This window comes from Tetrahymena thermophila (assembly GCF_000189635.1).
Source record: "Tetrahymena thermophila SB210 genomic scaffold scf_8254597, whole genome shotgun sequence".
Classification (NCBI taxonomy): Eukaryota; Ciliophora; class Oligohymenophorea; order Hymenostomatida; family Tetrahymenidae; genus Tetrahymena; species Tetrahymena thermophila.
In genome coordinates, this window is record NW_002476368.1 from 541,220 (window position 1) to 556,660 (window position 15,441).

Consider the following 15,441-nt stretch of genomic DNA (forward strand, 5'->3'; position numbering starts at 1 on the left):
TAATATTAATTAGTTATTTAATTAAATTAAAATTGGCAATTTTAGATATAAATTTAATCATAACTTAATTCTGTAGAAGTATTTAAATTAGTTAAAGTATTCTTGTAGTCAATAAACTATAGGTTTTTATTATTATTAAATGTGACTTTGTTTATTTTTGTGCTATAAAGTATAGAACTATGAATAAAATAACTTTAGATGCTATATGAACTTTTACCACAATTTGTAATTTCAAAAGTATCAAAATCGGCAAGTTAAATATCTTCTAAAAGAAAAAAACTGCTAAATTAACTTTTCTAAACTTTTAAATTAATTAAATTTAAGTTCTCAACAAAACTCATCTAAAATAAGTAAGATCTTTATTAAGAAATCAAGCCAATATTTTAAACTGTTAAATTATTTATAGTAACGATTCTGCAATTAATAAAATTAAAAAATGAAAATTTTTCTTGATACTCCATCTTTACATTTTAAATTAAAATATCTTAAATTATAACCTAATCTATGTTTTAAAATACGAATTAAACATCATAGAAACTTTGATCAGAGATTTTGATGTTTTATAAATAAATTTTTTAAACATTTTAATTAAATGTTAAATTTTTATCTTTAATGATAAAACTAAAATTGGTTAATTAAATTTAACTAAGAGGATAATCAGCAAACAAACTTTAAGTAATTATTAAAGATTATAATTCATAATTATATGGAGAAATGCTTAAAATATTTTCGTTTAGCTGGTTGAAATTTATTTGAGAGAAATCTGAAGAAGAAATTTAAATATTTATTATTTTTTTGAATGATAAATTTTTAGTATAATCCATCCCAAGTTAAGTAGACTGCTACTAAGAGAAAGGCTAAATGCTTTATATTTATTTTTACATTTCAAAAAAAGTTTTTCCTCCTATAATTAAGTTACATTGAAGCTAATTTTAATTTATTTTTTTCAAGTAATAGTTGAGTGAATAATTTTGCTCAAATATTTGATTACTTGTAGCTAATATAACCCTTAAATCCTAGTTAATTTAGTTTAGAATTATATCAATTATTTTGAAATTTGCTATTTAAACCTAATCCAGCAAATAAGATTATTGTTACTAAATGTCAAGATAAAATAGTTCCAATTTGTTGTTAAAAAATAATAAATAAAATTATTCTTAAACAATAAATATCTTATTTATTGAGTCATAAAGGTTTTATCTTCTAATAGTAGTTATATACTCTAGGTTTTATCTATTATGTATGTTTAGTTAAAAAGTAGAGTAAAGAATCAATAAGTTTTGAGTTATTTCCACCCTGTTGTATTATGAACCTGGAAATTTTAAAAATTAAATACCATTCATAGACTTCAAAGTAGAATAATCTTTGCAGTAAACAAGATTTTCATTTAAATAGCTAAAGAATATTCTAGTATTTAATTCATCGATACTCATACTTGTAACTTCAGAGACCACTGTAATATTACTTATTTAGTTAAGATTTATATAATAAATTTACTCAAAACTTATTTTATTCAGACCTATTAAATATCCATTAAGAGATCCAATCCATATCAAACTCTCAGTCTCTTGAATAAATTTTATATTATTTTTACTTTAACTTAAATTAAGAGAATAACTTTTATATTAATGAGTATTTATAAAATAAATAATTATGCTTCCGTCTAGAAGACCTAATATTAAAAAACTCTCTGAATTATTTAAGTAGTACTCTGATAAACTAGATTCTAATTATATTTGAAATAAAATATCCATTGCATAGTAATTGTAGTGAATTAATTTATTATCTAGAGTTAAAAATACATCAAATAATAAAAACCTGTTAATTGAAAATCTTAACTCTTACTTAAACATAAAATCATCAATTTAATAGTTTAAATTCAGAAGTGCCTGAGTAAAATCATAAACTCTAATTTCATTTTAAAAGGCAATAATTAAATAGCGACTAAAATCAAAGTATTGAATATCTAAAGCCTATTAATTGTTTAAAAGTGATCCAAGGTATAAGATTGTGTAGTTGCTGTAAAGATAAATAGAATTATTTTAACCAAGTATAAGATAAAAGACGTTTTAATATTGCTAGTTTGATTTTTAATATTTTACTTTTGTAAAAAAATTATTCTTATCTAATTATTGCTAAATAAAAAAATTAGTTAATTGAGAATAATTAACATAAAATATTTAGTTGTCACTAAAAACAAAGCAGCTATTTGTTATAAAATCTATACTCATTCCTTTAGCAAGAGGAAGTGAAGGAGTATTAAATTAGTAAAATTTAACTAAGAAAGAAACACTCTACAGATTTGTATAGATTATAGAGTAAATGTTACCAGTTTTATCTAGAAAAATAAGTTAATTAAAATCTTTGTCAAAAATTAAGCTATTTACTGTATTAGGATTATTATTTGGAAAAGAACTTAAAATATTTATCAAAAAAATCATTTAATTTAAATCATAAACATAAATTTAGGCCATTAAAATATTATCAGTAGATATTAGCAAATGACCATATTGTTCAACTAAAAGACTACAAGTTATAAACCCCTAAGTCTCAATTATGAATTCGTGTATAAATAAGAAAGAATTTCTGTCATATATTGTCACATCTTTTATTTTAATTTTAAAAAAAATTGGTTAGAAATAAAAAAAATGATATTCTTCATAATGAAAAAAATTATATTATATTTTGTTAAATTATTGTTCAATGTATTTTTAATTTGTATTTAATCTTTTTTCATCTTCTTTAATTTTATAAAGTAATAATATTTACATGATTAAATTGAAGACTAAATAAGTATTATTTGCTATCCGTAAAGAATTAATTCAGATACATCTTACTTTAAAGTAGAAATTTGTCCAACTAATTATCCTTAAAAAGAATATATTTAAACCTAATTTTTAAAGATATAAATATTTTGATTTTTTTCATCAATTTAAAAGTTAAAATTTGAGAGTATTTTATTTGATTATAGCTATAATTATATTTCATAGCTTAGCAAATTAACTACTATAAAAATTGGTTTATTAGATTGTGTTTAGCAAAATAAAAGCTAGCTAATTTATTTACATTATTAAATAATGCAATCTTTTTTTAAGTTTTTTACACTAGAAACCAACCTTAGATTGGTATCATAAAAATTAATATTTTTTCCGTAAATTGCAAAATAAGTTTAATTAGCTAAGCTATATACGACAAATCCATTAATAAGATCTATTCCTTAATTATTATTATTTTTACCTGTCTTATATTATTTTGTTATTATAACATCTTTTTTGCATGCTACAAATATGTATTCTTCTTAAATTATTTAGTAATTAATTATTGGGTCATTTAAATTTCCAAAAAAGACCTCTTCTATTAAATAATGAGTTAATTAGTCAAAAATAATAAAACTTTTTTCTTTTATAACAAATACTAATCCTAGTTTGTAATTTTAGAGTACATCTATGATTAAATTTTAGACATCTTAGTATTAAGCTTAAGAATATAACTGCTTCTAAAAATATTATATATTTTAATTAGTTCCAAAAAATCCACTCTAAAATGAAGATATCATATTTTAGTCTGAATTTGTAAACTAAATATTTTATTGTATTTGATTATATTAATAGAAGGTATTGTAAAAATAAAATATAGTCCCCTTTGGATAGTATTAAAATTAACTCATAGAGCAAAAGGTAGATTTATTAAAAAGAATATGAACTATATAATAATATTTTTAGAAGCTATCTATTTCCTTTTTTATGTTCATTATTTATGTACCTGCTTATATTTGAATTGCTTAAAATATTTATGGATCTGATTTAAATGTGCAAAGCACGATAAAGCTATTTGATGAATTTATTTTATTAGTTTTTCCTAAAAAGAAATAAGAATCATCATTTGGATCTACTGTATACGAAAAATCTACTAGACTTAATAGAGGAATGTTATTTACCTCTAAAACTTTCTACAGCTATTAATTTAAAATGATAAAACTTTAATTTTATATATATACATTAATTTCAAGTTATTATTGTGGATATTATCTAATTTTAGTCATAATTATATTGGCTTTAGTTTAAAATTAAGAAATAAATTTAGAGATATATGTTTTTAAGTCCAAGTAAAAAAGCTAGAATAAATTTGCTTATTATATTAGTAATCCTTACTGAGGTAGCAGAGATATAAATTTAATCTCATTTGAATATTGATTAAAATTTATTTAATTGATCTAATCGGTTTAATAGTTGTAAACAAATAAACTCTAATTGAAAACCAATACACATAATTATTAGCTTGCAGATATTTTGGTGGTAAAATTTTAAGAAGTTAAATTTATTTTCCAGTTTTATTTTATTTCAAATTTATTTAAGTTCAAAACCAAAATTTTATTTACATAAGATATCAAAATATCTTAATTTTATAGATAATATATCTCCAAACATTAATCGCCATCTGATTTTATTGAAAATAAGTGCTGAAACTTGTAGATATGTGAAATATCCCAAACAAAAACTCCCTCATTAGAGCAAGTTATTGTTAAATTGACTTCATCAATCACTAAAGTATACTTTATTTAACTTTATATTCTATCATAAGAAAAGTTGTAATTTTAAATTATGTATTTTTTTTTTTCAGAATTTGGCGTATTGCTATTTTCTACTTATATTAAATCAGACTATATAGCTTGTCCAACAGTAAATAATCTTTCCCGAGCATTAGTTTCTTCTATTGCAGGTAAAAAATATAAAATAGAAGGGTTATTAACAAGAACTTAGATAAATTTTGTATTTTCTAAATTTAATTAATTATTAATAATTTACAATTCTAGATATTATATTTGATTATTGCTCAATAATATGAACAAAGTAGGTAACTATTATTTAATAACCATAGCTTAAATAATGTTAAATTTAGAAAAATTTAAAATTTATGAGATATTAAATTTTTTATCAGTGAATTAAATTTAGTTTTAGAACTGTAAAGCAAAATATTCAACATTTGCAAATTGAACTAAATTTAAACTTTAAGGAATTTAATTAAGTTTAAAAGCTAAACAATCAAATTAGCTAATTGTATAAACATAATAACTATTTTCAACTATAAAAGTGTATTATTATTATTCAGTTATATTACTTGATAAAATTTTTGAAATTTTTGAATTAAAATTTTAGTTACATAAAAAACTGCGATTCGTATAATATTCAATTTCTAAGTTACCACTTGAATTGATATTGATCAAATCTATTCTAATCCCTATTTAACTTGCTATTATTATCGCGTTGTTTAATATTTATATTTACCCATTGTTAGTAGTAGCAATTTAATATTAATAAACATTATTGTTCTAGGGAATTAAGTTTTAAAATGATAATAACAGTTAAATTTCAATTAATTTTTTTTCTATTTAAATATTATAGCCAATCAAATAAGAATTTGATAAGCAAATTAATATAGGTTATTATTATTGTCCTAAGGATAGTTATATTTAGTTAAGATAATATATTTAATTTTAAATTAAGTCCCATAAAACTAAGGCAAAGTCTTATCTTACTGCAAAAACTAAATTCTAAAATATTTAAATAGATATTAAATTGTTAGGAATTAAAATTTCTTGCAAAAACTATCCATTTTACCTTGATATTAATACAATTGAATTACTGAGCAAAATAATTACTGAATTATTTTAATACTAGAATAGATCTTTAAAAACTCCTTCCTCATTAAAAGCAGAATCTGACGAATAAGAAAGAGGACATTGCTCAACTTAGATGCAAATATTCTATGAGGCATTCTAATAATAGTTATTATTGCAGATAGCTACGCATTTTCCTATTTTTTGATCTGGTTTATTTGAATCTTATTAATAAAATAATCCTTATGGGCAATTAGAATAATAGCAAATACCATTATCCAAATAAAAGTCTTCAAAACATGAAAGGCAATTAAAATTTGAGTTACAATCATTACAACCTATTCCACAGTTTTCGTTGAATTATTAAACCTAAGTCGCTACTAAATATATTTATACTAATAAAACAAAACTATTTATTTTTAAATTTTTTATTATCATTTTTTCGTACTTTAAATTATTTCTTCTACTTATTTATTCTATTTGAAGTTAAGTGCTACTTTAATTTTATATATTTTTATAGATGCCAAACATCTGAAAGTTTTTAAAATATTGAAGTTGTAGAGCTAGATTTTATTATTATTATTTATGAAAACAGTACAAAATCATTTCATTTAATTATTTCTATTTTCAATTTAATATCATTATAAATATGACAATTTTTAAAGCTTCAAATATTAAATTAATTACTTAGTATTTTTCATTATATTTAATTGATTTGATTTGATTTAATTAATCATAATATAATTTATATTTAATCTTATAATAATAAATATCATGTTTTGTTGTTAATTAAATATCTTAATAAGTTTATTTAGCGTTATTATTTGTTAATATTATTATTATAGTAATAATTAGACATTAAATATTTTGATAAATTTAATATTTTAATTCAAAAAATATAAGTTTATTTAAAAATGTTTTTTAATTGTATTATTCAAAAAAATCACAAATATCAGTTATTTATATAAAATTTAAAAAATATTTTTAATTAATAATTTATTAAGCTTCTATTTTATCAAACATTTAATAATTACCTCTTTTTCTTATATTTTAGAGTGTTTACCATATACAGCATTACTCATTAATTTGAAAAAACCAATTAAAAAATAAAATGAGTATTTTATGATGAAAAAAGGTCTGAAAATTAAATAAAGAGAGGTATATGTATTTTTAGTATAAGAATATTCAACTAAATTTAATTAAAATAATATCAAATATAAAAATTTTTAGCTCAATTAAAAATATTTAGAATAAATTATGATAGATATTGAGATAATGATAAATACAGTTTAGGAAAAATAATAAATTTATGAAACAATAAATAAAAATAGAAATTTAAAAATACAATAATTAGTTAGTTAATTATTTTTTCAATTAGTAATGTCATTTTACTAACTAAAAATGATGTCCTCTTAAATTTAATTATTTATATTCGAAAATGTGATTTATCTAATATTAGAATCGATAATTAGTGGATTTGGTGAAAGATCCTTTTATTTTTGAGTTTTTTTATTTTATTTACTATGAAAATCATACTAATTGATTTCTTTTTAATTTCTTTTTCTTTTAATTTTATTAGATGATGTCGATTATTAACTTTTCAAATCTTAAATAAAATCATTTTGTTAAGAATGATTGATAAATTTTAATTAATTTTATGAAATAAAATTAAAATTTTGAGGTTATTAATTTTTAGTTAGTTCTTTGTTTAGTTTGGTCTCTGTTTGAAATGAGTTAACTTTTTTTTACAAATTTAAAATTAATTAAAATTAAAATATTATTTAACTAAATACCTAAGTGTGTTCTTTGGGATAGAGAGCGATTTCGTTAAATAATTAAATTACAAAATGCTTATCCTACAATAATACAATGAATTTGCTTTTATAGAAAGATCCATCTTTTATATGTTTATATATTAGTATGATGGATATAAGTAAATTTATCAAAGTATTTTTTAGACAAAATAAACCTTAATAAAAATCGTAATATTCTACCAATAATATTAAATTTTGATTTAATTTTCTCATTTAAAATTAATGCTATTAAATACAAGGTGCCAAAGGAATAAAAGAAGAAAATCAATAATTGTAAAGCAATAGATTAATATATTTCATTTATGAAAGATAGTATAATATTAACCATAATATATAAGTTAACTAAAATTTCTGTTTTTTATAAATTATGGATCTAAATAGGTTTAAATACTATCAAGAGCTTTACATATATACCGATAAAAGTAATCATAGCTAGTTTTGAAAAACTTATCTGAGCAATAAACGCATTTAAATTAAAAATAAGAATTTTTAAAATGATTCTTAACAAATCAAAATAGTAATATTAAGGCTTGTATTCTGAGTAGAAATATCCATAAGTATATTTTATTTTGCAATAATTAAGATTTTACTTAGCTTTGCTAAGTTGGTAAAAAATGAAAAATGGAATGAGGTAGAAAACTATCAATATAGAACTAGCAAACATAGTATTAAATTTTCGATATTCCTAGTCTGTACAACTGATACCTATATCTAGTAAAACATATGACATATTTCCTATATTCCTGCACTAAAAAGAAGATACAAAGTAGATCATAGAATTAGGAAAGAAGTATATGAACATAACATTAAGCATAGTATAAATATGGTATTTTTTTACATTCAAAATTTTTATTTTTTTAAAAAGTAAAAAAATAATAAAAAGGATCAATGATAAAAAAATAGGACTGAATGCTTAAATTAAGTGATTAACTTTGATTCTATCTACTCTATTTTTGATTATATTATTTACATAACAATCTAGCAAGCTTTAAAATTTAAGTTAAGGACCTTAAAATAAGTCAAAAATGCTAGTAATATTTTATTAAAATTCATTTATTTTTAATTTTATTAGGAATTACATAATTTATAAGTAATTAATAAGTATTTTAAGGTAAAAGCTAGAATAGTCTTTAACAGAACTTTTAGATATTGGTAAAATCGAACTATATCTTAAGTAATAGCATGTTTGAGTAAATATGAAGCTATTCATAAAAAGTATAGTGCTAATTAAGCCATATGCTATTATAAATATTATTATACCAAATATATACAAAATTTATACAGTTAAAGAAGAACACTAAGCGCATTCAAACTAAGAAAATTATTTCCTAGTATACCTGTTTTACCATACAACTCCAAAAATATCACATTGTTCACACAAAGGGCCAACATATCCTTTTATACACCCATTTATAGAACTAACCTCTTATTCTTAGCAGCTAAGAGGATTGTTAACACATTAAATAATTTGATCTGAATGTTTACTTATTCTCCAGTACCCTGATTTTACCAAAATAGTATTTCTTTAACATTAATCAGCTGTTACTGGACATTACTAACAGCCGTGTTAGATGTTTTAATTGCTAATATAGCTTACATTATAATTATTATATTCTTATAAAGAGTAGAAACCTATTTGGCAATATTAGCAACTATATAAACTGAATATTAAATGCTTAAACTCTTCTCCTAATTAACAGTTTCTAAATTAAATAAAAATTAAAATAGGTTTTTATGAAAGTTCATTTGTTTTATAATTTAATTGTAAATATCCTACACCAAGAGGTTAACCTGTAATAGAGACTTAAGTAAAAAGAAAACAGTTTATTCCAGATTAGAATGATTCAGAACGGATTATAATTTAACCTTCTAACTATACTTACTATTGATCTATAGATTAAAGGGAAAAGCTAAATTGTGAAAGTTCATTTTAAATATAAGTTTGATATTGACTGCTTTGATAAATATCAGTTTTGAAATTTAATTAATTATTTTCTTCATCTTTTAAACCTAAAGCTATATTTAGCTTATCTCCACTTTTTAAGTTTAATATATTAAGTTATCCAGAGTACTAATCTTAATTTATATTTTAATTATTTTTAAATTAATATTAAACTGGTTCTTAATCTTAAGAAGATATTGAAATAACTTCAATACTTGATAATCCAATATTGTAATTTTAACCAAAAATGTCAGCAGTGTTGTTATGTATATTTAGTAGTTAAATTTAACGAAGCAATTCAGAAGAATAACTATACATATCAGAATTTTGAATTCTAAAACCTCCACCTATTTAAGCATGATTTTATTTTAAACTGCATAGTTGATCAAAATTAATAATTCCTTGTTGTTCTTTTAAATAAATTGCTCCACCACTAGCTTTAGCTATATTTCCTAAAAATGTTGAGTTAAAAATATTTAATTAAATGGAATTATTTTTAATAAATAAAGCACCACCATTGATTCCTGTATTATTAACAAATTAGCTATTTCTAATAAATATGCTTTAAAAATTAACAAGATACATTGCAGCATTGTTTCTTAGATAATTAATTTCATTAATGTCTATTTAATTTGCTTACAAATTAATTAAAAATGAATTTATGCTAGATAAGAGGTTATCTTAAATTGAGAGGTTTTATAATTAAATAAAATCATTTTTTAGTTATTATGTAATATTTTAATTGGTTTCAACATTCTTATAGTTTACAAATTATATGTTTTTATTATTATTAAATATGATTTCATTTATTTTAGTGCTATAAAAAATAGAACCGTAGATAAAATAACTTTCTATACTTTAATAGCTTTTATCACAATAAGTTATGTTTAAAGTATTCATATTAACAATTTATATATTTTCTAAAAGAAAAATACCACTAAAAAAACTTTTCTAAAGTGTTAATTAAATTATATTTAAGTTCACAATAGAATTCATCTAAAATAGATATGACTACTATTTAGAGATTATGTTGATGTTTTAAATTATCAAATTGTGAATTGTTACAACTCTACAATTAATAAAATAAAAAAGTGATAGTTTTTCCTGATATTCTAAATTTAAATTTTCAATTAAAATGTCTTAAATTATAATTGAATCAATATTTTAAAATAAGAATTAGACGTCTTTGAGATTTTGATCAGAAATTTCTATATTTTAGAGTTAAATTATTTACATTTTTTGATTAAATGTTATATTTTTGTCTTTTAAAATAAACTTAAAGTTAGTTAATTAAATTTAATTTAGAGGATATTCATATAATAAATCTTGAGTTATAATTAAATTTTATCTTACAGAGGAATATGGAGCAATACTTAGTATAACTTCGCTCAGACCTTAATAGCTTATTTTCGAAAAATCTGAAGTCAATATTTATATTAATATAAGTTTTTTTTAAGTTAGATTAGAAAAATAATCCATTGCAAGCTAAGTAGGCTGCTATTGTGAGAAAGGCTAAATACTTTATATTTATTTTTACATTTCAAAAAAAGTTAATCCTCCAATTACCAAATTACATTCAAACTAATTTAAATAAATTTTTTTCAAGTAATAGTTGATTGAATAATTTTGTTCAAATATTTGATTGCTTGTAGCTAATATAATTTTTAAGTCTTAGTTATTTTAGTTGTAAATTATATCTATTATTTATATATTCATTATTTGGACCTAATCCAATAAATAAGATTGCTGATTCTAAATATCTAGATAAAATAACTCCAATTTGCTATTATAAATTAGCAAATAAAACTACTCCTAAATAATAAATAACTTATTTATTGAGTCATAAAGATTTTATCTTCTAATATTAGTTATATACTAAAGACTTAATCTATCATGAATATTTAATTAAAAAGTAGAGTAAAGGATCAATAAGTTTTAAGTGATTTCTATTCTATTATATTAAGATCCTGGAAAATTTAAAAGGTAGACATCATTAATAGATGATGATTAAATTGAATAATCTTTGCAATAAACAAGATTTTAATTTAAATAGCTAAAGAAAACTCTTTTATTTAATTCATCGATACTCATACTTGTAATTTCATAAACTGTATTATTACTTATTTAATTGAGATTTATTTTATAAAGTTACTCAAAATTTGTTTTATTTAGACCAATTAATTGCCCATTAAGAGATCCAATCCAAATGAAGTTTTCAGTTTCTTGAATATATTTTATGCTATTTTTACTTTAACTTAAATTTAGAGAATAGCTTTTATATTAATGAGTATTAATAAAATAAATGATTACACTTCCGTCTATTAAGCCTAATATTATTACATCTTCTAATTTATTTAATTAGTATTCAGATAAAATAGAGTTTAATTATATTTGAAATAAAACATCCATTTCTTAATAATTGTAATGTATTATTTTATTATCTACAGTTAAAAATATATCAGATGTTAAAAATTTATTGACTGAATATTTTAACTCTGACTTAAATAATAAATCATCAATCTGAATATTGATATTTAGCATAACCTCACTAATATCATAAACTCTGATTTAATTTACAAATGCAATTATTAAATTACGATTAACTTAAGAATATTAAATTTCTAAAATTTGCTAATTGTTTAATATTGATCCAGTGTATAAGACTGTTTAGTTATTGTAAAAGTAAATAGTATTATTTTAACCAAGAATAAGATAAAAGCTACTTAAAATATTATTTTAATAATTTATTTTTATAAAAAATGTATTTTTAACTAATTATTACTAAATATAAGAATTGGTTTACTGTGAGTAATTGATGTAAAATATTTAGTTCTCACTAAAAACCAAGCAACTATTTGTTATAAAATCGATACTCATACCTTTAGCTAGAGGCATTTAAGGATTATTAAATTAATAAAATTTTACTATGAATGAAACAGTTTATAAATTTGTATAAATTATAGAATAGATGTTACCAGTTCTATCAAGAAAGTTAAGCAAATTATAATCTTTATCATAAATTAAGCTTATTACAACATTTAGATTATTACTTGGAAAATAATTCAAAATACTTGTCACAAAAGTCATTTTGCTTATATCATAAACAAATATTTAACCCATCTGAATATTGTCAGTAGATATCAGCAAATGATTATACTATTCCACTATAAGATTACAAACAATATATCCTTCAGTCTAAATTACAAATTCATGTAAAAATTAAAAATTTTTTCTGTCATATATACTTATATCTATTATTTAATATTTTAAATTATTACAAATAAATAAATTGTATAAAAAAAAGTGATTTTTTATTAATTAATTTTAATTTTTAAATTACATAAAATTATTATCTAAAATGCCAATATCAATTGATAAAAACTAAAAAAATTTTTTTAGTTGATGAAAAAATGACTATAATCCTATTTAAATTTTTCAAAAATAAAAGTTTCTTTAAAAATAACTAAAAATTAAAAAATAAATAAAAAATAATCATTTATTTAACTAAAAAATAAATAAGCATCAAAAAAACACCCAAAAAAAATAAAATAATTTTAATTTATTTAAAAAATTTACATGACTAAGACGATGACTATAAGACTATTATTTATTATCTAAAAATAAGTAAATCTGATATTTGTTCTTTTAAGTTTTAAATTATTTCAATTTACTATCCTTCAAATGAGAAGATTTATAAAAATTTTTTAAAGATAAAGATGTTTTGATTTTCAGCATCAATCTAAAAATTAAAACTTGGATCTAGATCAATTTAAAATATTTTTTATAATATTTAATAGTTTATCAAATCAAATATTAATAAAATCTATTTGCTTCCTTAGGTCTTACAAAATAAAGTCGAACTGATTTCCTTACAATTCGATATGATAACCCCATCTTATTAATTACTAACAGTATGAATTAAGGTAAAATTAAGATTAAAAAGTTAAATTTATTGACCATAAGTTATTATATAAGTTTTATCATTTATGCTGTAAGATATACATCCATTTAAAAAATCCATTTACAAAGTACTATTATAACCTGAGCTGTATCCTTTTACTATTAAAACATCTTTCTTACAAGCTATAAAAACGTTTTCTTCTTAAATTATATAATAACTTATTATTGTGTCTTCTTATTTTCCAAAAAATACTTCTTCAATTAAGGCATTATTGTAAATATTAAAAGATAGAAAACTTCTTTGTTTTATTACTAGTATTACTCCCATTTTATAATTTTGAATTACATCAACTATCACATTTTAACTACTATTTTGTTCATTTGATGTATAAAGTTATTTCTAAAAAAATTATATATTCTAATGACTACCAATAAATCCACTTGAAAATGTAGATATTTGATTTTAATTTTTATTTACAAATTGCGTTTATTATTAATTTTTATTTAATTAATAGAATCCATTATAAAAGTAAAATACGTTAGTTTTATGATAGTATTAAAATTATATGACACTGCTGTATGTAGGTTTATTAATAAGTAAAGTAATTATGTAGTAGTAAATTGAGTAGTCATCAAGCTACTTAATTATATTAAGTATTTGCTAACCTCCTGTCACTTGGATTGCTTAATATATTTATGGATCTGACTTAAATATGCATAACACTACAGTACTATAAGATGAGTTTATTTAGGTGGTTTTTCCTAAAAAATAGTAAGAATCATCGCTTGTGCTGTCCGCAAAAGAAAAATCATTTAAGCTTAGTAATGGAATGTTATTAACCGCTAAAATTTATTACAAATTTTAATCTAAAATATTAAAGCTCTAATCTTATGCATAGATATTTACTTCAAATTTCAATTCTGAGAAATATCTTATTTTAGTCATTAATATATCAGCTTAAGTTGAAAAATTAAAGTTAATATGTGAATTAAAATTATTTAAATCAAGCTAATAAAGTTATAACTAATTTGCTAATTATACAAGTAGTTGATCTTTTGGTAGTATAAATATAGATTAAATCAGGTTTATATTTTAATTAAATGTAATTAATTTCAATTAATCATTTGAATATTGATATATAAATAAATTCGAATTAAAGATAATTACACAGTAAGACGAGCTAACAGATACTTTCGGGGATATATTTTAGGAGATTTAATTAATTGTCCAAATTTATTTGATTGCAAATTAACTTAAATTTAAAATTACAATTCTATTATTAAATAATATTAAAATATCATAATTTTAAAGATGATGCAATTCTAAGCATTAATCACCATTAGATTTTATTGAATATAAATATTAAAATCTATAAATGTGTGAAATATCCCAAAAAAATATGCCTTCAGCTGCACAATTTATCAAAAAATTAATTGAGTCAATTACTAAGGTGTATTAAATTAAGTTTGAAATTCTATCATAAGAAAATTAATAATTTTAGATTACATACTACTGTTTTTCATTATTAAGAGTATTTTTTATTTTTAATGCAACTGATTATATATTTTCTCCAACGATAAAAAGTCTCTCTTGAGTTTATGTTCCTGATAGCGCAGGTAAATAATATAAATAGGTAGGATTATTAATAATAATAAATATTTGTTTTATATTTTCTATGGTAATTTAATTATTTATCGATTATAATTCTAATAGCTATATTTATTGATTGCTTAGTAATATTATCAATATAGATAATTCTTCATAATAAATAATCATTACTTAAATGATGTTAGCCTAAGAAAAATTTAATGTTTATAAGTTGTTAAATTTATTATCAGTTATTTCAACCTATTATTAAAATTATATAGCATAATATTCACTACTTGGCAATTAAATTAAAGAAATACTTTAGGGAATTTAATTAAATTTGATAGATATGCATTCAGATTAGCTTATTACGTAAATATTAAAATTATTTTCTAAAATAAAAGTATATTATTTTTCTAAGTTAATTTATAATATTTAAGTTAATTTTGTTTAAAAATTTTATTAGCACACAAAATTATGATTAGTAAGAAAATAAATTTCAAAGTTGTTATCTGAATTTATATTCATTTAATCTATCCTAATACCTTATTAGTTAGTAATTATTATTAAATCATCTAAT

At 20.0% G+C, this 15,441-nt stretch overlaps 1 protein-coding gene across 1 annotated transcript; it reads right to left on the minus strand. All coding sequences in view use genetic code 6, as the record gives it.

The window, feature by feature from the left end:
* Positions 1-6,987: 6,987 nt before the first annotated feature.
* Positions 6,988-7,759, minus strand: TTHERM_000346666 (transmembrane protein, putative; the record flags this gene model as incomplete). The annotated part of the gene is made up of 2 exons (XM_012798228.1): positions 6,988-7,355; positions 7,411-7,759. The coding sequence occupies 2 exons, from the start codon at positions 7,757-7,759 to the stop codon at positions 6,988-6,990; spliced, it is 717 nt and encodes a 238-aa protein (XP_012653682.1).
* Positions 7,760-15,441: the final 7,682 nt, after the last annotated feature.